The sequence below is a fragment of the Macaca nemestrina genome, chromosome 1 (assembly GCF_043159975.1).
Source record: "Macaca nemestrina isolate mMacNem1 chromosome 1, mMacNem.hap1, whole genome shotgun sequence".
NCBI lineage: Eukaryota > Metazoa > Chordata > Mammalia > Primates > Cercopithecidae > Macaca > Macaca nemestrina.
Genome location: NC_092125.1, coordinates 38,557,424 through 38,585,232, shown reverse-complemented (window position 1 = coordinate 38,585,232; position 27,809 = coordinate 38,557,424). Strand labels below are relative to the sequence as shown.

Genomic DNA, 27,809 nt, shown 5'->3' with positions numbered 1-27,809 from the left:
TACATTTTAAAACTCTTCTCTTCCTTTCAACCCATCCCTGTTTCCATGACAGAAGTATACTTTCTTGCCCCATTAATGCAGGGTGTGGTGACTTGCTTTGGCCAAGCAGTTGCAAGGGCCTTTGGAAGCTAGCAGATACGGAGCAAGCAGAGGCTTAAAATCTGTGTAATAGGTCTTGTTTCTGTCAGTCCCATGTGAAGAGTTTCTCCTGGGTAAGTGCTGCTCTTTCAGTTGAGGCGCCAGAATGAAGACACATGATTAGATCGAAACCCAACCTGCAGTGAGGAGCCAAACCCTGCCAGAATAGCAGCCTGAAGGCTATCCAGCTGAGCCCAGACAAGACCAATCAATTCCCAGCTGACCTACAGATGCATAAGCAAGAATGGATTAAAGCTGTTTTTAAGCTACTGAGTTTTGAAGGGTTGGTTTATTATGCTGTTAATAGCCAATGAGTACACTTACTGTATTATACTATAAAACTCTAAGGGAAAGACAGTCACATACAATCTATTATGTTCCTTAGAGTACCATATACTTAGCAGGAACTCAAGGTCTGTAAGTACATTTGCCTGCTCATTTTTTTCTCTTTTTCTTTTCTTTTTGCTGTAAATACCTAGATACAATGACATTTTCTGATGTTTACACTTTTCACCATAGCTTTCTCATGTAAAATTATATATAATATAAAGTATATAAATTAAAACAAAAATAAAAAATTCGACTTTCAAGCAATTGGTCTTTACATTTCTCTTCAATTAGACAAACTCTTGTATAAAAATTTTTCAACCATTTCTTTTCTTCTTTCTTTTTTCTTTTTTTTGAGATGGAGTTTTGCCCTGTTGCCCAGGCTGGAGTGCAATGGCATGATCTCGGCTCACTGCAACCTCTGCCTCCAGGGTTCAAATTATTCTCCTGCCTCACCTCCTGAGTAGCTGGGATTAAAGGTGCCTGCCACCACACCCAGCTAATTTTTGTATTTTTAGTAGAGATGGGGTTTCACCATGTTGGCCAGGCTGGTCTCGAACTCCTGACCTCGTGATCCACCCACCTCAGCCTCCCAAAGTGCTGGGATTACAGGTGTAAGCTATTGTGACTAGTCAACTATTTCTTTTAAACATCACAGATCCTCTCTCAATTTCTAAGCAATAAAATAGTAGAGACTTTTTAAACTTTAAACGTTTGTGCATGAGTGTTCCAAAAGCAACATAATTTATGTAGAAATGCCAATTACATCTATCAGTCTTAAGAGCAATTAAGAAAACAAAGGTGACTAGAGATAGGACTGTGAAAATGGTATCAGGGCCAGGCGCGGTGGCTCAAGCCTGTAATCTCAGCACTTTGGGAGGCCGAGACGGGTGGATCATGAGGTCAGGAGATCGAGACCATCCTGGCTAACACGGTGAAACCCCGTCTCTACTAAAAAATACAAAAAACTAGCCGGGCGAGGTGGTGGGCGTCTGTAGTCCCAGCTGCTCGGGAAGCTGAGGCAGGAGAATGGCGCAAACCCGGGAGGAGGAGCTTGCAGTGAGCTGAGATCCGGCCACTGCACTCCAGCCTGGGAGACAGAGCGAGACTCCACCTCAAAAAAAAAAAAAAAAAGAAAATGGTATCAGGGTGTGAGCATATGTGTTCTTTTTTTCAAAGACTTTTAAGTGACAAAGAAGATGTAAAGGAAATTTAATTTATTCAAAGCTATAATTAATATTTTAAAAGCAATTTAAGATGGGATATAATTATAAAACCATTTAAAATTAACAACGCCAAGTAGATAAAAACCACTCAAGAAATATTTGTTGAATTAAAGTAAAATTAATAATCAGGAAAAAGGTCTCCTATTTGGCTTTACGGCATCGGCAGTTCTGAAGCAAATATTGTCAAGATAAATTCTAAAATAATTTGTTTATTTTCTACATTGTTAGTTACGCTAGGAAATTACAGTGGAAATATATCAATTTCGAAAGAGTTAAAGATTTGAACTACTTTAATAGTAAGCCAAGAATGAGAGCATTTATCCAAAAGAGTTTTTAAAAATGTGTGTACATCTTTTTTTAAAAAAAGTTAATGAAACAAAAATTTCCCTAGAGAATGAAAAACAATTACTGTTTCTATTACTGTATAACAAGACTAAAATGTGGAAATTCTGGCATAACAGCCTATTATTCAGGGTAGAAAGAGGGTAATAAACTGGTCATACCCCAGGGAGGAAGCACTTCAGGACTATGTGTGCTCACTCAAACAATGATAGGACTATTGCACTGAAGGCCCTGAGCTATTGCTGAGGAATCCTCATTAGGGGGCAAAGCAGCCCTTAGAGAATGTTAAGAAGGGATCTAGAAAGATCTGGGCACTGGAAAACAACCACACAGACATAAATGAACTCTTAATTGTGCTGAGAATACTTCTTTGTTCCAAATATTTTATAAAATCTAGTAGCAAATGCTTTTTAGCAAACACTAACAAAAAGTCTAAAGTAAAATATGAAATCAAAGAGTAACAAAGAGCTAACTAAACCACTAAAAATTTACAAATATTTTAGAATGTTACAAACTGTAAATGAAAAATAGAAAATCTAATGAAATGCTCTCCCTCAACAACCACTTAGAAATAACAACATAATGTCCTTTTCTATTATTGTACCTCCCACAGGCTTTTCTTTGCTAAAGCCAAGAAACCTCAAGGACTCACAAAAACCATTTAAAACACTTTTGTGCCTCCTCCAATCCCAATTCCAACAAAACACTTGTAGGAGTTGCCTTCAAATTTAGCCATGCAATGAAATGTGAATTCTTAAAATGCGGAGATTGGCTGCTAGCTAAATTCCTTTGTTTCTAAAATCAATGATAGAAAAAATAAACTGAAATATTTCAAATGTGTTTTCCTTTTTAATACAAGTGAGTGCTAGCTGAAATATTATCATCCTTAATTTCCCTCAAATGGGCTGCCTAAACCTCCAACCTCCTCCCTTACTTTTCAAAAAATGAGTCTAGGCACACAGTTAACTCTTACACCTCCATTTTTACAAATCATGCAGCATAACATGAGACACTTTAGAACAATCTTGAAAATGCCCCTAATATAATGCTGTTGCTATGGTAACTCCTGCAGGCTAGTTCTTTGAAAAGACTCAGATCTCTGAATCCGAACAAGGTTACCTCACCATCTTTTACTCCTTGCCCCTCTAAAATTTATCACTTGTAACAGTACATATACATTTCATAGAAAAGTATCTACCCAATTAATCATATTGAATCTATTCTTTTGGCTCAATGATTATTTCTAAAGTCCATGTTTTCTAGTGCCTTTTCTCTTGGAATAGTATCCAAAAAAAAAAAAAAAAAAACCAAATCAAATTCCACTTGTTTGATGTTTTTATTTTTCCCATTTCCCATGTTCTTTAACAAATTCTACTTCTGATCAATATTCAATGCCAATTTTTCTGTCAATGGTTCCTCTGAGCTGTCTTTTCAATTTTTTTGCCTCGATTTGAAGCTTTTTGATTAAAAATTTTAGTGATATGGATATTTAACATGTAGCAACCATGACATTTTTAAAATTTTATTTTACCAATATGATTAAGATATATAACCAATGGTCCATCTAAAAAGTGTTTTTGTTTCTGGTTTTTAAAAAACTTCGACAGTGAGTATTGAATAATGTTCAGTGAGTAAGTAGCTATGTTACTTGGGCAAAAAGCCAAATACATTTCTAATCGATACTTGCCCTGTGCAAGTCCCCTGGCCAAGACAATCATTAAGGATTTCTCTTTAAAAGACTCTGTAAAGCAAGACATATAGCAGCTCTAGTCAGCAAAGAAAATATTTCATTTTATCATAAATTCCCTTGTAGCATACTAAGAGTCTAAGGAGATTTCATGTGTACTCTTTTATTTACTATTTAAAACAAACCTGTGAAACAAAAAGAACGGGTACCATTATCTCCACTTTAAAGATGTGGCTTTGTCTGAAAAAAAAAAAAATCCCTAGGCTGAAGAATAGAATTGAGAAATACTACACCTCTACCACTCACAAATTACATGGCCTTGAGCAAGGCACATAACGGGTAACTAGAATCCTCCTTAACTTAATATAAACAACAGGATACAGCTTAGATGTTACCTCACAGAAGTCTTCCTCCCATCCTAAGGCCTAGGAGACTGAGTTAGAGACCTGTGCTGGGGGTTCTTCCGGTACCCTGCTTATCTCTTTATACTCTATTTTTATGCCTTAAAAAAAAAAACTGTGGTAAAAACAAATAAAATTTACCATTTTAGCCATGTCTAAAACAGTATACTTAACAGTAGTATTAAGAACCAATTAATGTCTTTTTGTCTATTCCCCTACTAGATTATAAAGGGCAAGAATTGTGTTTTGTCACTATATTTTTAGTGCTTAGCATGGCATGTTACATAAAATATTCTTAATAAGTACTTGGTGAATGTATCCTTGCTTTGCCTGCCTGTCTGTCCACCTATCTACGTGGTCATGCATCTAACTCAGAACTAGAATGAAGGAATGAGGTGCTTACACATGGATATATATATATTTTTTTCAATTTTTCCGTCTATTTTAAGCTTTTTGGTTAAAAATTTTAGTGATATGAATATTTAACATGTAGCAACTATACAGTTTTTTTTTTAATTTTAGCAATATGATTAAGATATATAACCAATGGTCCATCGAAAAAATATTTTTGTTTCTGGTTTTTAAAAAACTTTTACTGTGGGCAAAAAACTGTGTCCAATTTATATATATATAAATACACACACACACATAAAAATAAACATGTAAACCTGAAGTCAAAATTTTTTCCACTTGTCTGACTGATTTCCCAATTAGGGTATGAAGAGGATCAGAGTATGCCATCCCCAAATATGCCTCTTTGGCATAAGGATTATTATTTTGAGCTGAAGGCAACTGAGAAACCCTCAGATGAAGGGAAATATATCTGCCCTCCCTCTTTTTGTCTAAAAGCAGGGCATACATTCCTTTTGTAAATGTAATATAAATTTCCATTTCTAAAGCTGATGCTCTCACTCCATACTAGGAAGAGGACGGCAACACTTCTTCACCAGAGATGACACTTATCAATAGAGAAGACACCAACTTTGGTACACACAACAAACCTTACTAAATAATCCTTTTCTTTCATTAGAATCCCCATATATTTACCTTTTCACAAATTACCACCAAGAAGCCCAAACCCCTACCTTTGTTTAAACTTACTTTTTCACAATTTATCACTCTTCGTAAAAATGGTATAAAAGCCCTCTCCACCCCCTGGTCTAAACATTTCTTTTGGGTCTTCTTTTCTATGAAGACTTCTGTGTACATAACAAACCTTTTCTTTTACTCATCTGTCTGCTGTCAATTTCATTTGCAGGCCCCAATTACTTAAGAGGGTAGAGGAGTAAGTTTTTCCTCCCCTACAGGTATATTGCAGATATTTTCCATAGCTCAGATGAGTATAATCTGAAGTTCCAGATTTTTTGCAAAAGGACATTTAAAGAATATGATAAAAGTATTTCATCATAAAATATTGCACTGGAAAATGTGTACTGAAATTAACAATATTTTTATTTTCCTAACAATTATTTGCATATGCTGGGTTAGACAAAGAGCTTCTAAAAGTAACAATAACATGATGGTCCACTGTCTAGGTTAGAAAGTTAATGACTCCAATGGCTGGTTATCAGATCCTTTTTCATTCAGTTTATGTTAAATTATTTGCTTTATTTATTTTCAACCCTTTGCTTTCAACCAAGAAAATCTAATTGCTAAAAATATTTATTGGTGATAGATCACTATACGATTTTTTGAACAAATAACTCAGAATTGGGTAAATAACCCATAAATAACTCACTGAACTCATAAAACTGAGTGTTACTGCAACAATAAAACTCCTTCTATTCTCATCTACATAGCCACAAGATTTCTGAGTTTACTTATATAAAAACTGAAAAAGGAAACAGTAATAACATAAATTTATCTCGTTAAGAAATGTTTACCTGCAACAATTACTTATAAAAATTAAATTTGTAATACATTTGTAATGTTGCTTTGATCAACTGTGGGTAATTATCAGGGTAATGGTGATTACAACCCAGAACAGAAAACAAATTAATCTCTTAGTGACAGAAAGAATTTAATTTCAATTTACATGTTTATGTAGCAGACAAGTCATTAAAACAAAAATATATTATATTAAAATATACATTATAGTTCAAGAGCAAAGAGATGGAAATTTCCTGACTATTACACAATAGAAACATTTAGCAGTTTTATTTTAAAATGTGAACATTTAAAATACACTAAAACTATATCTTTTGTAATTACTTAAACTTAAGATGAAAAATTTTGGTTGTAAACTTAAAAATGTCCAAAAGGTAATATGGTTTATAAAATTCTTTGAAGAAGTACGTGAGTAAGGAATGTCTTAAGCCCACAATGCTATTTAAACTATTACTTTTTTAGTTTAGACATTTTAGATGTGGACTGTTCACAGATTTGATGAATTTGGATTTTCAGCTTTTTACTGAATGCTATCAGTATACAGTTGACCCCTGAATAATATGGGTTTGAACTTCACAGATCCACTTAACATACGAATTTTCTTCTGCCTCTGCTACCCATGAGATAGCAAGACCAACCCCTCCTCTTCCTCCTCAGCCTACTCAATGTGAAGATGACAAGGATGAAGACCTTCATGATGATCCATTTCCACTTAATGAATAGGAAAGATATTTTCTCTTCCCTATGATGTTCTTAATACGATTTTATTTTATCTAGCTTACTTGATTATAAGAGAACAGTATATAATACATATGACATACCAAATAAGTGTTAATAGACCATTTATTTTATCAGTATGGCTTCTGGTCAATGGTAACTATTAGTAGTGTTTTTGGGAGTTAAAAGTTATCTGTGGATTTTCAACTGTGTGCGAGGCTGGTTCCCCTAATCTCCAAGTTGTTCAAGGATCAACTGCAGTTAAAGGTATATTATGTTCTAAAATATTCAACTAGAAAAACAGTACTCATTTTTACCTGGGATGGAAGAAAAGTAAAGGGTTCTTTGTAACTTAGTAAATGGAGTCATAAATACTATATTAAATCAGCTGCCCAATTTATAAATTCTCTAGTAACAACCTCCTGAATTATGATACATGCCTGGACTTAACAGCATTCCACAATATGAGTTAAAATTATGGGAGCTTTGGGGATGTGTTTCCTTCACTGACATACTTAGTTAATTATATCATTTAACAAGAATGCCTACATCGTGGTAAAATTATTGGCTACATTTATCAATCCTACTCCAACCACAGAATCTACTGGAAAAAGTGGAATTATATTATAAATATCATCTGCTGCATCAAATCTCAAGGTTTATTGAAGCAATGTTCTGATCTTTTATGACCGTTAGACACACTTTAGATTAGCAGCAATTTTGTAGCACTGGCCAAAGCTCCGAAAATACAGTCTCTCAATTAAGAAAAAAAAAAATCACTGAAAAAAAACTTTGCAAAGTATTTAAAAATAACGAATAATTTCAAATAGTAACATCTCTTTACAACCTACAGATGACAAAGTGCAGCATCTAAGGTGTGGGCTGATATTGACTTAAAAAGACAAAGATGGAATGCATTTTACAAAAAGGAAGTGAGATTGATGACTGACAGTTCTTGGAAAAAGGTTAAAAATTCAAAAGGAGAGACTGCATGTGGCTCAGAACTTAAAAGCCTTTTCTCTTCCCAACAGAAGCGCAGTCTCAAGTAATAATAGGTTGCCATGGAGATGAGAAACTAGAGGAATCAGAGAACTCAATTTGCAGTTAAATGGGCTGGAAACAATTCTTACTACTTGGTGAAGGAAAGCGATTAAAAACATACTTGATTGCCACAGGGAATTTTTTTTCACCAAGCCATTTCCCAACCTCATTAATGAACAAGGAAGTCTAAAAACAAATGGAAACCCAAGATATCCACAGATTGAACCCATTAAACATAATTCAGAATTTTAAACATTATCACAAATTCTTATTCTGGGTGACTGTGCTTCTTTTCAGTGGTACTTTTATCAGTAGATACTGGAATGAGACTAAAAGCATTCAAGAACAAACTGGTATAACTGAAGGAACTGAAATTTCAGTGAAAAAAAAGAGCATGACAAATGGAAAAGTAGCCAGAGTAAGAAATAGATTCAGGTAGTAAAAATCCAGGTTTAAAAAAATCTCTTCATAGTCAATCACAGAATACCTTTGTGAGTGCTGTAAAGGGCTGCAAACGTCACCATGAAGAAAGTTGTGGAGTATTTGCCAGCATTAACTAAATGAGGAAAGGCCCTTTTTGTGTCTCGATATCGGCGCAGGCACTGGATGAAGCGAAGCCAAGCAGGAATGCACTGAACAATGGCCCGCACACCATATGTATATTTGTGGCAAATTCCTGATTCTGTGAAGATTTCAAAGAAGAAAAATTACAATTGTAAAAAATAACTTGTTCACATCATTTAGTCATATAGCGTAGCCACTACCAAGTCTGAAAAAGCAAGAAACCTGGGCTTCAGAATCACTTTCTTCTTTGCAACTATCATATTCTCAAGCTTTTTATTTTTTTTGAGACTGAGTCTCTCTGTGGTCCAGGCTGGAGTACAGTGGCACAATCTCAGCTCACTGCAACCTCTGCTTCCCGGTTCGTGATTCTCTTGCCTCAGCCTTCTGAGTAGTTGGGATTGCAGGTGCACACCACCACACCCAGCTAATTTTGTATTTTTAGTAGACATGGGGTTTTGCCATGTTGCCAAGGCTGGTCTCAAACTTCTGACTTCAAGTGATCTGCCCACCTCAGACTTCCACAGTGCTAGGATTACAGGTGTTAGCCACCGTGCCCAGTCTATTCTCAAGCTTTTTAGTGATAGATAAGTCAAGGAGAGAAGGTAAAATATGTTGTGGGGGAACTAGTGGGGAAATCTGCTCTCTCAGATTTATGGATATCTGTCCAGGAATCACTTTCTTTGGAGTGTGATAAAACTGTAAGAAAATTAGAAGATGAGTATACAGTAGGAGGAAAAAACAGGTTTGCTCTGTAATTTGAAACATCTGGAAAGCCTACAAGTATCACCAGTGATTCTATACAATTTTGTGAATTCCAAACCACCACAACACAAGACACCCAAGAGCACATGCTCTTGTTCACCCACCTCCCCTCTTTTTTTAAACCAAGAACAAACTGTGTGTTTAAATAAGAATAGAGTTGGTAAATCAATTTTTCCTTGAATTCTGAAATTCAGAATTGAGTGTGATCAACTTACAACAGAATTGTGATCCACTGGCAATCAATAAAAATGTGTCAGCATCGGCTTCATCATTAACTTTCGTTAGTCACATGTTACATAATCTATCTAAATTAGATCTTTGTCATGAAGGCAAAATTCCTTAATAACTTGAACTGCTGGAATAAACTAAGGTGGCGGGGGGGCGGGAAGAGCCAGAAGAAAAATAACACCCCAAGTAAGAATTAAAAAGCAATCTGTAATTACTCTCAAAGCACTTGATCTATTTCTAAATAATCAGTATTTCTGATCACTGGTATCTGGGTTACATTACACAGCAACAGTGTGACAACAAATTGTTGGCATGAAAGTATTTGCAATATAACTACCAATGTGCTAGAAAAAGTTTTAGAATTCTTTAAGTGTAAGTTGTAAATCTCTTGGCAAATGGACAGACGAAATCCTAATGCATAATTTAAAAGCCAAATTATATCAGATAAAGAGACTGCTAACAGAATGCCAAGTACATTTAATTAAGTTTGTAATATTATTGGGTAAGTTTTCATCATGACCTTAACTTTCTCATTTATCCTTCCCAATATTTCTTGGTTTACACCAGAGATTTAGTAGTACAGAGGCAAATTCATATCCTACCTTCTGAATTATTTGGCAACAGGCCCTCACTTTCATCCCATTTGAGCTCCAAACTGTAGAAGCAGATCATATATTCCAGGTCCATCAGTATCACTGACAGGCTGTTCAGCTGATCGGCCAGCCAGAAATCAGCAAAGCCTACTTTATGGAAGGGGGCTGTAAATACTCGAAACTGAGAGAAAGAAAAAAAAAAATCAGAAAACATAGAAACAAGAAAAGTCATATTAAATGTCTCCATTTCATGTCTGACCATTCAGCATGATTACTTTAGTTGATAAAATGGAAACCAAAGAACCAATCATAAACACAGAGACCTGGCAACAGTGGTTATAGTGGTTGAGAATTAGCAGTGAAGGGAATCAGTTGAATGGATAACTAAGAAAGGAAGTAAAGGAGGAAAAAAAGCAGGAATAACTATAGTTAGAAAACAGAAAGCATGGGTGCTGCTAATTCTTTGCAAAAATCCAAATATTGTTAAGGGATCAGGGAGATGCCATTACCCCCTAATTTTTCATCTAAAAATCTATATAAACAAATCTTTCCATATTCCTAGTGACTTTTCAAGTATTTGGGCCTAAAGATTTTGATCTCACATTTTTATACCCGTTTAAATTGTTCACAATTTTTACATACATGTCAGCCATCAACTAAAGTTGTACTTTAAAAATTTATTGGCCGGGCACGGTGGCTCACGCCTGTAATCCCAGCACTGTGGAAGCCAAGATGGGCGGATCACGAGGTCAGGAGATTGAGACCATCCTAGCTAACATGGTGAAACCCTATTTCTACTAAAAAATACAAAAAAGTTAGCCAGGCATGGTGGCGGGCACCTGTAGTCCCAGCTACTTGGGAGGCTGAGGCAGGAGAATGGCGTGAACCTGGGAGGCAGAGCTTGCAGTGAGCCGAGATCATGCCACTGCACTCCAGCCTGGGTAACAGAGCAAGACTTCATCTCAAAAAAAAAAAAAAAAAAAATTATTACAGGGCTGGGTGTGGTGGCTCACGTCTGTAATCTCAGCACTTTGGGAGGCTAAGGTGGGTGGATCACGAGGTCAAGAGTTTGAGACCAGCCTGGCCAACATAGTGAAACCCCATCTCTATTAAAATACAAAAAATTAGCTGGGCATGGTGGTGGCCACCTGTAGTCCCAGGTACTCAGGAGACTGAGGCAAGAGAATTGCTTGAACCCAGGAGGCAGAAGTTGCAGTGAGCTGAGATCACGCCACTGCACTCCAGCCTGGCGACAGAATGAGGCTCTGTCTCAAAAAAACAAAACAAAACAAAACAAAAACAAATAAAAAATTATTACAATATGTACATTTCTAAGTCAAACACTTGTGACTTTTGCTTTAATTCCATGAATGTTCCTATCTCCTTGATATTTGTATTCATTCTTTTTTTCCTCTAGAGTGGAGGTATAATTGTGTGGTATTTCAGAACTGAAATACAGATAAGTGATTCAAAAAGTCACAGTTAAGGAGAATAATGTTTCTTTGATCATAAAGAACTGAATAGTAATTCTTGTCTATATTTTCCTGATAGCATATGACAAATGTTTCTAATTCATCTAAACAAGATGAGAACAGATTAAAGACCGTGTACTGTTTTGGATTTGGAGAGAAATATTTTAATTTTTTAAATGCAGTTATAAATTATAATGCATTCATATTTGTACTTTCTGTTAAAATGCACAACTGAAGAATTGTTTAGCTTTTGTGTTTATTCTTGATAAAAGCTTTGTTCTTAAGTTTGCACTCAAATCTTAAGAAGTAAATTCACCCCTTTACAATTATGTAATGCCCTTGTCTCTCTTGATCTTTGTTGGTTTAAAGTCTGTTTTATCAGAGATTAGGACTGCAACCCCTGTTTTTTTGTTTTTCGTTTTTTTTCTTGCTTTACATTTGCTTGGTAAATCTTCCTCCGGCCCTTTATTTTGAGCCTATGTGTGTCTTTGCATGTGAGATGGGTCTCTTGAATACAGCACACTGATGGGTCTTGACTCTATCCAATTTGTCAGTCTGTGTCTTCTAATTGGGGCATTTAGCCCATTTACATTTAAGGTTAATATTGTTATATGTGAATTTGATCCTGTCATTATGAGGCTAGCTAGTTATTTTGCCCATTAGTTGATGCAGTTTCTTCATAATGTCAATGGTCTTTACATTTTGGTATGTTTTTGCAGTGGCTGGTACTGGTTGTTCCTTTCCATGTTTAGTGCTTCCAGTAACAGACAAACAGAGAGCCAAATCATGAGTGAACTCCCATTCACAATTGCTACAAAGAGAATAAAATACCTAGGAATGCAACTTACAAGGGATGTGAAGGACCTCTTCAAGGAGAACTACAAACCACTGCTCAAGGAAATAAGAGAGGACACAAACAAGTGGAAAAACACTCATGCTCATGGATAGGAAGAATCCATATCGTGAAAATGGCCATACTGCCCAAAGTAATTTATAGATTCAATGCTATCCCCATCAAACTACCATTGACTTTCTTTACAGAATCGGAAAAAACTACTTCAAACTTCATATGGAACCAAAAAAGAGCCGGCATAGCCAAGACAATCCTAAGCAAAATGAACAAAGCTAGAAGCATCACGCTACCTGACTTCAAACTATACTACAAGACTACAGTAACCAAAACAGCATGGTACTGGTACCAAAACAGATATATAGACCAATGGAACAGAACAGAGGCATCAGAAATAACACCACACCATCTACAACCATCTGATCTTTGACAAACCTGACAAAAACAGGCAATGGGGAAAGGATTCCCTATTTAATAAATGGTGTTGGAAAAACTGGGTAGCCATATGCAGAAAGGTGAAACTGGATCTCTTCCTTACACCTTATACAAAAATTAACTCAAGATGGATTAAAGATTTAAACATAAGACCTAAAACCATAAAAACCCTAGAAGAAAATCTAGGCAATACCATTCAAGACATAGGCATGGGCAGAGACTTCATGACTAAAACAGCAAAAGCAATGGCAACAAAAATCAAAATTGACAAATGGGATCTAATTAAACCAAAGAGCTTCTGCACAGCAAAAGAAGCTATCATCAGAGTGAACAGGCAACCTACAGAATGGGAGAAAATTTTTGCCATCTATCCATCTGATGAAGGGCTAATATCCAGAATCTACAAAGAACCTAAACAAATTTACAAGAAAAAAACAACCCCATCAAAAAGTGGGCAAAGGATATGAACAGACACTTCTCAAATGAAGACATTTATGCAGCCAACAAACGTTTGAAAGAATGCTCATCATCACTGGTCATTAGTGAAATGCAAATCAAAACCACAATGAGATACCATCTCATGCCAGTTAGAATGGCAATCATTAAAAAGTCAGGAAACAACAGATGCTGGAGAGGATGTGGAGAAACAGGAATGCTTTTGCACTGTTGGTGGGAATGTAAATTAGTTCAACCATTGTGGAAGACAGCGTGGCAATTCCTCAAGGATCTAGAACTAGAAATACCATTTGACCCAGCAATTCCATTACTGGGTATATACCCAAAGGATTATAAATCATGCTACTATAAAGACACATGCACATGTATGTTTACTGTGGCACTATTCACAATAGCAAAGATTTGGAACCAACCCAAATGCCCATCAATGATAGACTGGATAAAGGAAATATGGCACATATACACCATGGAATACCATGCAGCCACAAAAAAGGATGCATTCATGTCCTTTGCAGGGACATGGATGAAGCTAGAAAGCATCATTCTCAGCAAACTAACACATGCACAGAAAACCAAACACCGAATGTTCTCATTTGTAAGTGGGAGCTGAGCAATGAGGACACATGGACACAGGGAGAGGAACATCGGACACAGGGAGGGGAACATTACACACTTGTCGTCGGGTAGGGGGGCCAGGGAAGTGGGGAGGGATAACATTAGGAGAAATACCTAATGTAGATGATGGGTTGAAGGGTGCAGCCAACCACCATGGCACATGTACTCCTATGTAACAAACCTGCACGTTCTGCACATGTACCCCAGAACTCAAAGTACTAAAAAAAAAAAAAGAAATTCACCCATGTTATCTAAAAAAAAAAAAAAGAAAGAAAATAGAAAGCAAAAAGGTGGAGAGTTGAATTTGAAAGCAGAGAGCAGCAAAAGATAGAAGCACTGAGAGGCTCTAAAGTTAGGAAGTTTTGCTGGAGAGGCAAGTGCTATAATTTCTAGACTGTTCTCCATCTTACCTAACTGAATACAAAGCTCTTCTTTGCTTACAAAGGATTAAGTAGGAAAGGATGGTACTGCATCTGAGGCATGCTTCATTCTCCAACCAAAGTCACTTTCTTTTCACTAATGACATGGTAATGACTGTGTTCATCTTGAAATTACACCACAGAAATCAGCCCTCTTCCCACTGTTCTGAACACATGATAAATGTATTAAATGTACTGGGCAGTAACTCATGCAGTATATTCTCTTCAAGGCTTATGCAGGCATTAACTCAATCTTCACAACAATTCCATGAGCTAGGAACTATTCATATCCCCATTTTACAGAAGACCGACACAGACTCTTCCTAACCTATTCTGTGGAAGCCTGTTTATCACTACAAAGGGAAATCTTGGCATTGCAGAGAAGGGAAGTAGGTACCAATGCAATTACCAGAAATAGGCTCAAATTGTGCAGACTGTCTTGATAAGCGATGTGTGAAGTGAAGATGGGATGAAGCAAGCCTTAATCCTCATCCTAAAGGACCCCTTTTTATCTTATACAGGAGGAAATGTGACTCCTGAAAAAAGAAATCCTGAGTAAGTAGAAGTTTTGAGAAAATGAATCTAATCTCTAACTCTCTGGAGATCTAGTTATATTCATTTCATAGACATATTCAACTTGAGAGTCTATAACTATCTTCTCAGACTTATCTGGATCTTTCCACTCTTTCTCTAAATAGGTATCTTTATTATTTCAGGGAGATGGTCATATTATGACTCAATCCTGGGTGTCAACCGCCTATGACAGGTACTTTCGTGGAGCTTTGGAAGCTAGACCAGGTGTCTGTGGGACATCATACAGGCTTTGAGACATTATTTTCTAGTGCTGATATATTTTCATTCCATGGCTCAGTCTCTTAATCATTTTCATACTCTTTCTATGAGTTCAACAAACCAGAGAGACAATCTATACATTTGCAGCCATAAGCTCCCGATAAAGCAAACTTTTTGTGGGGAAGTGGGGGAGTGTAGGATGGTAGTCATCTATGCACGAAGAAATTCTGGCATCAGTTTTTGTAATATTTTAAGAAATTCCAGGGTGCAGAATGGACTTAAAGGATTCAAAGTGACGGAAATATAGAATTTAGGATATAACACCAAAGGATCAGAAGTCTAAATCCATCTCTAATCATGAACTATTATGAAACTGGTAGCCTAGGACAATTTCTTTATAACTGACATGAGACAGACTATCATTACTCTCACACTCTGCCAACCCTATCCTCAAAACGTAGCTAATTCAGAAAATCTCCATAAGAGCAGAAGAGAAAGATAATGCATTAAATAAGGAACAAAGGAACAAAGGGATGGGACTGGAAAAGGATAGGAAAATTAAAAAAATAATAATAATAACTGGGAAGAAGGGAAAATTTACAAAAAGAGAAAACGAAAAAAAGGAAGAAAGAAGGGAGTAGTAAATGTTAGTATAATATAACCAATGAAGGAAAGAACACAATTACAGCCATTCATGTATTTAACAAAGACTTATCAAGTATTTATTATATATCATATATCATATTATATATCAGGCACTGAGGCTTAAAGGCCTTAATGATCCACAGTCTAGTTGGGTAAATAAATACATAAAGGTATAATTATAGCACCATATTACAGAGATACACACAAAATACCCTGGAAACACAGAGAAAAGAAGAAGTCACTCTGTCAGAGGCAGGGTGAGAGGAAGAACATAAACAGATCATATTTACTCACTGACATTTACACACAGTCAAATTCATTCTAGATTTATCTGATTTCGCCTTCTGAGAGAGAATTCTGTAACTCGCCCCTCCTTCTCTTCTTAATCTGGATAAGACCTTCTAACTTTTCCACTTCTACCCTGTAATTCTGATTAAAGTGACAATTCCTAGAGTAACAGTATTATGGAAGCCAGAGGCAATTCTGGATAGCTGATATTTTACCACATACACAAAAAAGCCACTATTAAGTTATTACAAAGAACATGTTAACATCATCTTTTAAGTTAATACTGATAAATAGCCAAAAAGATGAAGTTTTAATTTCTACTTTTCATGGAGTACAGTGGTGCAATTTCAGCTCATTGCAACCTCAACCTGCTGGACTCAAGCAATCCTCCTCCCTCAGCCTCCCAAGTAACCAGGGCTACAGGTGCGTGCTACCATGCACCACTGATTTTTCATTTTTTGTAGAGAAAGGGTTTTGCCATGTTGCCCAGGCTGGTCTCAAACTCCTGGGCTTAAGCAGTCCTCCCACCTCCACCTCCCAAAGTGCTAGGATTACAGGCATGAGCTACCGTGCCCGGCCTCAAATTTGATTTTTATATTCTACTAGTTTGATCTACTAGATCAAAGTTAAACATCTTACATAAATGACTAATAGGGCTAAGTGTTAAATGTTAGTGTTTAAGAGTACAGATTATAAAGCCCGACTGCCTGGATTCATAACTCATCTTCATCACTTACCGGCTATGTGACCTTAGGCAAGTTAATTAACTTCTCTGAATGTAGGTTTCTTCATTTATAAAATGGGGATTAATAGCAGTTCCAACTTGTGGGTTATTTTAAAAATTAAAATACATAAAGTAGTTACTAAATGAGAACACCTCTCTATTCTTATAATAGAAATGTGTAAAATTTTTACTATACAACTAAAGAAACTGTTGGTAAAAATTGATGTCTAAATTATATAATAAAGGACTATAATTTAAAATTTTTAATGAGCTTACTTTTAATATAGTGAGTTATACTTTGATATTTTTGTTTAGAAAATCTGAGGCACTGTTTATGCTACCCAATTAGATTTCTGACTGAGGTAAATACAGATTTAAGGAAAGAAAGTATAACCTAATGGATGTAAATAATCTGTACTAATTTGACATACAATACTCACATCAAAATCAATTTCTTAAAATTTTTTTAGCTTTGTTCTTGGGAGCATAGCATATATCAATTCCATAGATTCCAATATAAATATGGATATAAATGGCACCCAGCACCTACCACTATGGCTAAACGACATGTGCTTTTCTCACTGAAAATTAAAGAAAAGCCTGAGCATGGTGGCTCACACTTACAATCCCAGCACTTTGGGAGGCAAGGCAGGCAAGCGACTTGAGCCCAGGAATTCGAGACCAGCCTGGGCACCATGGCAAAACCCCGTCTCTACTAAAAATACAAAAAATTGGCCAGGCACATTGGCACACACCTGTGGTCCTAACTACTGGAGAGGTTGAAGTGGGAGGATCATTTGAATCTGGGAGGTGGAGGTTGCAATGAGCCGAGAACACGCCACTGCACTCCAGTCTAGGCAATAGAGCCAGATCCTGTCTCCAAAAAAAAAAAAAAAAAGAAAAAAGAAAAAAAAGAAAAGAAAAGAAAAAAAGAAAGAAAAAAATGTACTTTTACTTTAGGATGAAGTGGTATCAGAAAAACATAACTAGAGTGGACACATTCTTGTTAATTCACTAAGAATCAGTCTAAGGGTAAGTTTTCCCAGTGAGATTTAAATTAAAATAAGTCAGCAAGTCAATTAATACTAAAATTATCTATAAATGGTAACATTGTTCTATTTATAAGTTACTACTAAAACAAAAAACCACAATGCTTCCTTTTATATTTCACTGTACCTGATAGTACATTTTATTATTCTATTACTGCTTATACCATTGTCAACCTATTCCATCAACAAGTCCTCATTTATTAACAAAAACATAGCAGATGCACAGATAAATGTCTACTCAATGGGCAATCATTCTGCTAACAAGAGTAACGGGTCATGCATGAATCACAGCTTGCTATTTAAACAAAGAAGGATATACTGGGGAAATGCTCACTTAGCACACAATGTAGACAACTATATTATCCTGTTACTGTAATTATGCAATCATAGTAAAACTTGAGTTTTCTGAATCTTCCAAAGTCTCATTTAAAAATAATTTATGGCCAGGCACAGTGGCTCATGCCTGTAATCCCAGCACTTTGGGAGGCCAAGGCGGGAGGAACACTTGAAGCCACGAGGTCTGAGACAAGCCTGGGCAACAAAGGAGACCCTATCTTTTTTTTTTTTCTTCTTCTTTTTTGAGAAGGAGTCTCGCTCTGTCACCTAGGCTGCAGTGCAGCAGCACCATCCTGGCTCATTGCAACTTCCGCTTCCTGGGTTCAAGCGATTCTCCTGCCTCAGCCTCCCAAGTAGCTGGGATTACAGGCACCTGCCACCTCACCCGGCTAATTTTTGTATTTTTAGTAGAGATGGGATTTCGCCATGTTAGCCAGGTTGGTCTTAAACTCCTGACTTCAGGTGATCCACCCACCTTGGCCTCCCAAAGTGCTGGGATTACAGGCGTGAGCCACTGCACCTGGTTCTACAGTTTTTCTTAATAAAGAGCCATATTTTATGTCTTCAGATTAAAAAGAAAAATTGTTATGTTTGGCTAAGAACAAAAAAAAAACCTCTGCTAACCTAAGGGGCATACAAAAGAAAAACAATAGGAACTACAGTTTTCAAGGAGGTATACTTATAAAGTAAGAAAGAGGGGAGAAAATACAGTAATTCTTAAAGTTTTTATAGTGATTGGTCAATTTAATCACTAATCTTTATTGTTAGCTGTAATTCATAATCTAAGAAATAATTATATGAAAGTTTTCTCAATTGATGTACTTTCTTCATTTCTTTCCTTTTTTCTTCTTTAGAGACAGGGTCTCAGTCTGTTGCCCTGGCTGAGAGCGCACTAACGTGGTTCACTGCAGCCTTGACGTTCCTGGCTCAAGCAATCCTCTCACCTGAGCGCCGCGAGTAGCTGGGACTACAGGTGTGCACCATCACACCCAGCTAATTTTTAAATTTTTGTAGACAGGGTTTACACCATGTTGCCCAGGCTGGTCTGAAACTCCCGGACTCAAGGGATCCACCCACCTCAGCCTCCTGAGTATTGGGATTACAGGCGTGAGCGACCGCGCCTGGCCTCAAATGATTTTCAAAAAGAGCTGGCTCAATTTACAAGTAAACAGAAATCCCCTTCCAGAGTTATCTTTACAGGAGAAAGTTTTACAGTTTTGCAGGAAATTTTATATCACTGCTGAAGCTAAATGATTTTGAGATCATTAAGAAACAGGTAAAGTGGAAGAAAAAAAAGAACTTATTATAAACAAGAATCAATTTTTCTTTTTCTTATCTTTGAGAAGGAGTTTTGCTCTTGTTGCCCAGGTTGGAGTACAATGGCACAATCGTGGCTCACTGCAACTTCCACCTCTGGGGTTCTAGCGATTCCCCTGCCTCAGCCTCCCAAGTAGCTAGGATTACAGGCATGTGCACCACCCCCAGCTAATTTGATATTTTCAGTAGAGACGGGGTTTCACCATGTTGGTCAGGCTGGTCTCAAACTCCTGACCTCAGATGATCCACCAGCCTTGGCTTCCCAAAGTGCTGGGATTACAGGCATGAGCCACCACGCCCGGCCCAAAGTCAATTTTTCAAATTAAACTTGGTAATCTGGTAAGATATTCCTACTGCTTTTAGAGAACAAATCTTTCCTAAAATAAAATGTTCGGTTGATAATCATGTCAACTTAATAGGAAAATAATTCTTTTACCAAATATTTTTGGGGGAAGGAAACTTACAGAGTTCTACATCTTATCTCAGCTAGTTAAACGAGTAAAAAATGTTTATAATTTACAAAATCATCTCAATATTTGGCCACTTGATACTCTATCTTAGGAGGAAAATATACATGAGTGCTTTTTTCCAGGGCCTCCAAGTTGCACAACTTCAGGGCTATTAGTTACACTATATTCTTTGCCCTGGAGCTGGGTCACCATTCACATAAACTATAATATGAACCATGGCCTTTGCAGTTGTACAACCTAGCAGCCTTGGTTTTTATCTTAGAGGAAGTCAATAACCAATATACCCCTCTAAAAGTGGTACACAAGTTTCTGGACTTACCAGCAGTTTAAGCAGCCAAAACCGGGATTTATAGTAGAAAGTTTTGGTGGGGTTGATAAGGAAGAAAACCATAAATCCATAAAGGGCAAGTGGATACACATATGTGGGGATGACACTAATTGGAGCAAAGAAGCATGCCAGAAGGCTCAGGCACCACAATATCCCAAGGAATCCAGCAATCTAGTAAAGGATGGGGAAGACAGAAAGATACAGAAAATCGTTATTTTTACTTTCATCATTACTTAAAATATCTTTAATAAAACAAAAGAAACATGATTTGTTATTAAGTCAACAATCCTCTTCAAGTAGAAGATGGATTTAAGTACCCACTAAACCAGATAGCTATATAGCGAATGCAAACTATATTCATGAGGTGTTATGTCTTGCTTTGATTACCTCAAAGAGATGTTGATGAGACAAATTGCTTCTTGGATTGAGTTCAAAGATGAGTACATGGTTTACTCCAGCCTGTCTCCAACCATACGTGTTGATGCCCAGTAGAAAAAGGAATTCAATCAGAAGAAAGCCACCCCGATATATTCTTATCAAGGGCCATATACTTCTATCTGTTTCAAGTTTAAATACAGCTGAAAGAATATTAATATATTGGTTAGTTATAAAATTCATAACATCCCATGAATTAAAAATCCTTTGTCTTCATTCTCAATGATATAGTCCTGGCATAGAAATTTTTCATAAATGAAACCTAAACCTATCTATCTATCTATCTATCTATCTATCTATTTATTTTTTGAGACAGAGTCTTACTCTGTCACCAGGCTGGAGTGCAGTGGCGCGATCTCGGCTCACTGTAACCTCGACTCCCTGGTTCAGGCGAGTCTCCTGCCTCAGTCTCCCTAGTAGCAGGGATTACAGGCACGCGCCACCATGCCCAGGTAATTTTTGTATTTTTAGTAGAGACAGGATTTCACCACGTTGGCCAGGATGGTCTCGATCTCCTGATCTTGTGATTCACCCACCTCAGCCTCCCAAAGTGTTGGGATTACAGGCATGAACCACTGTACCTGGCCAAACCTAGATTATTTTAAGAGCCTTATAAAGTTGCCTGTGGGTTCTTTCTCGTCTTTATTTGACTCCGCAGACTGTCACTAGAGTAATTTCCCTAAAATTTGACTTTCAGCATGTCATCCCACTGTTCCATTAGTTTTTTAGATTTAGAGAATCATGGTGAAATGGCTTAAAATCATGTGATCGGTTCTGTCAGCTGAGGATCTGGCATGACAAAACCTCTTTGGCTTCATTTACTCCATTATTAAACTGGATATAGTAATACCTACCTCACAGAGTAGCCATGAAAATGAAAAGGAACAGTACACATGAAAGTAGTGTGAAAATTTAAATGTCATATAAATGACAATAGTTAATATTTATGGAATGCTTACTGTGTGCTAAGCACTGTTCTCAGTATTTTTACATAGAATAATTGGTAATTCATTTAACCATCACAATGGCTCTTTGAGTTAAAAACCATGATCTCTATTTGATTAGGAAACTAGAGCGCAGAGAGGTTAAGTCATTTGCTTAGTTACTGAGCTAAGCCAGGATTTGAATCCAGTTTTGCTCCAAAGCTCATACTTTTTTTTTTTTTTTTGAGATGGAGTCTCGCTCTGCCGCCCAGGCTGGAGTGCAGTGGTGCAATCTCAGCTTACTCCAAGCTCCACGTCCCGGGTTCACGCCATTCTCCTGTCTCAGCCTCCCGACTAGCTGGGACTACAGGTGCCTGCAGCCGCACCTGGCTAATTTTTTGTATTTTTAGTAGAGACGGGGTTTCACTGTGGTCTCGATCTCCTGACCTCGTGATCTGCCCTCCTCATCCTCCCAAAGTGCTGGGATTACAGATGTGAGCCACTGCACCTGGCCCAAAGCTCATACTCCTAAGCACTACATTCTGTTGCCCATATGTCCACACAAATGTTCAATATCATCATTATTCTATGGCTCACCAGTAATTATAATGTTCAAATACTTCAGATCCCTTAGCCTCACGATTCAAATTCTTCATAATCACCAACTCACTTTTCCCAAACTTATCTCGCAGCACCCCTAAAATACTAATTCTTGACTCGTGATGAATTTTACTATCCTTTTAATAAGTTTGCTTTTCACATTTCCTTATGTTGTTCCCTGTACTTAAAACGGCCTTGTTCTTTCTCTCCACTAATTCAAATTCTACTTACTATTTAAGAGCCAGATCCTTACCTGTTCATAAATTCACTGAATCAACGTATTTGGTTTTGAGCCCACTGTATGAGAAACATTTCCATTTGGCCTAATGATTTTCCAAATAACTATAAAATTTATTGACAGTACTGCTCATTTGGAATTTAATTATATACAAGTTTTGTTTTGTTTTGAGATGGAGTCTTGCTCTATCGCTCAGACTGGAGTGCAGTGGTGTGATCTTGGCTCACTGCAACCTCCGCCTCCCGCATTCAAATGATTCTCCTGCCTCAGCCTCCCGAGTGGCTGGAATTACAGGTGCATGACACCACACCGGGCTAATTTTTTGTATTTTTAGTAGAGATGGGGTTTCATCATGTCGGCCAGGGTGGTCTTGAACTCCTGACCTCAGGTGATCGGCCCTCTTCGGCCTCCCAAAGTGCTGGGATTACAGGTGTGAGCCACCGTGCCTGGCCTGTATACTAATTTATATACTTAATTAAATAACCATTTATTGCTTATCTTTGCATTCTCTGCAGTATATAGAAGATTTAATAATTTTAAAATAACAGGGTAGAGAAAGCCTTTGCTTTGGAATCAAGTACTACAGACCAGATTTCAAAACCTAGCTATGCCAAATTATTTATTTTTTTAAGTCTCTGTTTCTTTGTTGATCAATGGGCATAATATCTATTCTCATAACTTTATTAAGAAGATTAAATGTGAACAACATATATCAAAGGCCTAGAATAATGTTTGGCGCTCATTATGAGTATTCAGTATATATTAGTTTCTTTTTCCTTTTACTTGAGGAAACTTTATTCCTTCATTTGACAAGTATTGATTAGGCAGGTGCCTATTATACCCGACACCATTCTAAGAGGTAGCGATTCAGTGATGAACAACAGACAAAATACATATCTTCAGGAAATTTCTCTTCTGCATAAAGTCAGATAAGGGATTTGAAGGAAAAACAGAGTAAGGAGATAAATAATGATGTTAGGTGTTATTTTAGGTAGGGCTGGTCAGGGAAGACTCTCAGGAGATGACATTTAAGGAGATGACCTTAAGGAAATACAGAACAAAGCATTGGAATGTTTGGGGGAAGATGGCTCCATGTAGAGAAGGAAAGTACAAAGGGCCTTAAGACAGATTGCTCTAGGAAGAAAGTCAGGTTGCTATGATTGGAATAAACAAAGGTATAGTGGTAAAGAATTGGCCAGCGGCAGATCAGACAGAGCTCTGCAGTACTTTGTCAAGACTTAAGCTTTTACTCTTATGTACAAGCCTGTAGAAGGTTTTGTATATACATGGCATGACCTCATGAATTATTTTAAAGGGCTACTCTAGCTGTTATGTGAACAGACTACAAGGGAACAAGTACAAAGGCAAGATTAGTTAGGAACTTATAAATGGAAAACGATATATAGTTTTACATCCTGAATCCTAAGCAAAGACCACAGATACATTACAACAGTCAGGAAACAAAAATAACACAAATCCCAAAGAATCCACAATAAAACTACTAGAGTTAGTAAATTCATCACAGTTGTAGATCAACACACAAAATTCAGTTGTGTTCACATACATCAGCAATGAGCAATCTGAAAATGAAATCAAGAAAATAACTCTGGCCGGGTGCAGTGGCTCAAACCTGTAGACGGGTGGATCACAAGGTCAGGAGATCGAGACCATCCTGGTGAACACGGTGAAACCCCGTCTCTGCTAAAAAAAAATACAAAAAACTAGCTGGGCGAGGTGGCAGGCGCCTGTAGTCCCAGCTACTCAGGAGGCTGAGGTAGGAGAATGGCGTAAACCCGGGAGGCGGAGCTTGCAGTGAGCTGAGATCCAGCCACTGCACTTCAGCCTGGGCGACACAGTGAGACTCCATCTTAAAAAAAAAAAAAAAAAAAAGAAAATAATTCTAACTACAATAGCAACTACAACAACATTCAAAAGAACAAAACATCTAGAAATAACTAACCAAGTAAGTGAAAGACTTGTGTACTACAAACTCAAAACATTGCAATGTTTTGAGTTTGTAGAAAAGCAATGTTTTGAGTTTGTAGAAAAGAATTAAAGAAATTAAAGTAGAAAAGAATCCTGTGTTCATGGAAAGATTTAATATTGTTAAGATGGCAATACTACCCAAAGCAATCTACAGATTTAATGCAATCCCTACCAAAATTCCAATGGCTTTTTTTTCAGAACTGGAAAAGTCAATCCTTAAATTCATATGGAATTCCAAGAGGTCCCAAATAGCCAAAACAATAATGAAAAAAGAACAAAGTTAGGGACTCATACTTTGTGGTTTTAAAACTTAATACAAAGCTATAGTAATCAAAACATTGTGGCACTGGTATGAAAACAGACAAATAGATGAATGGAATAGCACTGAGAATCCAGGGATAAACCTATACATCGATGGCTGATTGATTTTTAACATGAGTGCCAACATCATTCAGTGGAAAAGAATATTCTTTTCAACAACAGTCCTGGGACAACTGGATATGCAAAAAAATGAAGTTGGTCCCTTGTCTCACGTTATATACAAAAGTCAATTCAAAACTCATCGATGACTTCAATATAGGAATTTAAACCATAAAATTCTGAAGAAAACATAAGGATAAATCTTCATGACCTTGAATTTAGCCATGGATTCTTAGGTATCACAACAAAAGTACACACAACAAAAGGAAAAATAGATAAATGAGACTTCATCAAAAATTAAAACATCAGTAGACATTATCAAGAAAGTAAAAAAAAAAAAAAGAAATATTTGCAAATCATTTATCTAATAAAGGTCTAGTATCTAGAATACATGAAGAACTCATAACTTAACAATGAAAAGATGAACAACTCAATTAAAATAGGGCAAAGGACTTGGATAGACATTTGTCCAAAAATATATATAAATGGCCAATGAGCACATGAAAAGATGCTTAATACGATTAGTCATTAGAGAAATGCAAATTAGAACCACAACGAGATACCACTTCATACTCATTTGGATGGATATAATGAAGAAAATAAAAATACAGAAAACAAGTGTTGGAAAGGATGTGCAGAAAACAGAATCCTCATAAAGTGCTAGTAGGAATGGAAAATGGTAAAGACTCTGTGAAAAACAGTTTGGTGGCGCCTCAGAAAATTAAACAGGTACTAAACAAATCCATGTTTATGCATGTTCCTAACAGTACCATTCACAACAGCCAAAAGATAGAAATAACCCAAATGTCCATCAATGAATGAATGGATAAACAAATTGTGATACATACAAAAAATGGAATATTACTCAGCCAAAAAAAGAATGAAGTACTGATACATACTACAGCATGGATGAACCTTGAAAACATTATGCCAAGTAAAAGAAGCCAAACACAAAATACCACATATTGTATGACGCCATTTATGGACATACCCAGAATAGGAACATTCATAGAGACAGAAGGCAGATTAGTGGTTGCCAGCAGCTGAGGACAGGGAATGGAGAGTGAGGTTTCCTTTTGGGCTGATGAAAATGTCTGGGAACTAGATAGATGTGGTTGTACAACACTGTGAATGTACTTGAATGCCACTGAATTGTTAACTTTAAAATGGTTAATTTTATGTTATGTGAACTTCACCTCAAAAAAAAAACAGAAAAGGAAAAAAGTAATAAATACATCTTACGATGTCATTACTAATTCCTATGTTAGGCACATATATATATGTAATTTTTTTTTTTTTTTGAGACAGAGTCTTGCACTGTCGCCCAGGCTGGAGTGCAACGGCACGATCTTGACTCACTGCACCCTCGGCCTCCTGGGTTCGAGTGATTCTCCTGCCTCAGCTTCCCAAGTACCTGGTATTACAGGCATACACCACCACACCCAGGGAACTGTTTTGTATTTTTAGTAGAGACAGGGTTTTGCCATGTTGCCTAGGCTGGTCTCCAACTCCTGAGCTCAGGTAATCCACCCGCCTCGGCCTCCCAAAGTGCTAGGATTACAGGCGTGAGCCACCGCGCCTGGCCTAGGTATATATTTTGAACCGTTTTAGTAGTGGTGATGATAGATTTGCTCTAATATATCAAAATCTTCTGATTCTGTCTAGGTAATATCTGTGGCCATACACAAAAGAAAGCGAAATAGCCTGGTTAGGGTTCAAATATTCACGACCTTAGCAAAAGTAGTATTCTGTTCTACATAGGAAAAAAATTGCCATGAACAGAAAATGTAATCCATATTTATAAAAACCTAAACACATGTTTACCTAAGTTCTACTTGACAACATAGGAACTAGAAAAATCTCTAAGGCTTTCAGCAAATATGATCTGAATAAAATATCCTTGAACTCCACAATTTGTTAGAAAAGCCAGTAAAAACCAAAACAGCAGCAACAACAACAAAAACCTCAAGGACCTTTGTAAAACAGTAAATGCTAAAGATATATTCTTCTGAATGCAAATACTATATTTAAGCTAATGAACTCATTTACTTTCAAAATGATTCAAAAAACAGGGACCAGGCCTGGTGGCTCCTGTAATCCCAGTGTTTTGGGAGGCCAAAGTGGGAGGATCACAAAGAGTTCAAGACCAGCCTAGGCAATATAGTGAGACCCTGTCTCTACAAAAAAGTTAAAAAATTAGCCAGGCATGGTGCTACTGCATGCTTTTATTCCTAGCTACTCAGGAGTCTAAGGCAGGAGGATCACCTGAGCCCACGAGGTCTAGTCTAGGCTCCACTGAGCTAGGATGGGGCCGCTGCACTTCAGCCTGGGCAATAGAGAGAGACCCTGTCTCTGAAGGAGAAAGTTTCAAAAAGCAAAAAGCAATTTTAACTGTTAATAGTCAAGTTATTCATCAAAGATCCAAAACTTTCAATTGCAAATAAATCTAAAACCTAAGGGCATATATAAGCAATACAACGAAACCTCTTTCATTTGGCATGATCTCCCTGAAGTAAGCTTTTGTAAATTTACTGGGGATTAAACCATAATAACTCTTGCTAGACAAGATCATCATAAAAAATTCCAGGGAATCAAAAAACAAATTAGTGTCATTTCTTTTTAAGAATAAGTATACCATCTCTCTGATCTGTGAGTCCCAAGAATAAAAGATATATAAGGTCCCATCACAAACTCCCCATGGCTTCATGAATTTTTAACTTAAAATCAGCTAACATTCCTCAAGCATTTATTTTGGGGTAAGCAATGTGCTCAATGTTTTTCAGGCAAAATTTCATTAGTTCTCACTGCAACACTATATATTGGTTTTCCTCAGCAAATACATGAAGAAACTAAGGCTTACTCAAAATAGGTTCCTTGCCCAGGATCACAAGGATTTAATAACCCTACAATCTGGCACCAAAGCCTGCACACTTAACAATGGCACTAGGTTGTGTACATAAGCCAAAATGTACCTGTTTAAAAAAAAAAAATCAAACAGAAATTTGTTCTAAAACTTACAAAATTACAGTCCTCTCTGTATTAAGTTGCCAAATCACTTTTATTTAAAGGAACATTAAAAACATTTTAACAAGTAATAT

The 27,809-nt window shown here is 36.9% G+C and overlaps 1 protein-coding gene across 3 annotated transcripts in view; it reads right to left on the bottom strand.

Moving 5' to 3' along the window:
* The window catches only part of LOC105484522 (xenotropic and polytropic retrovirus receptor 1), a 260,929-nt gene that overhangs the window by 37,894 nt on the left and 195,226 nt on the right, over positions 1-27,809 (bottom strand). For all 3 annotated transcript variants that reach the window (XM_011746237.3, XM_011746236.2, XM_011746238.3), the window contains 4 exons: positions 20,497-20,687; positions 20,101-20,280; positions 9,923-10,094; positions 8,254-8,448 (listed from right to left, as the gene is read on the bottom strand). In XM_011746237.3, the coding sequence (XP_011744539.1) occupies positions 8,254-8,448; positions 9,923-10,094; positions 20,101-20,280; positions 20,497-20,687 (738 nt within the window). The remainder of the gene's footprint in view (positions 1-8,253; positions 8,449-9,922; positions 10,095-20,100; positions 20,281-20,496; positions 20,688-27,809) is intronic.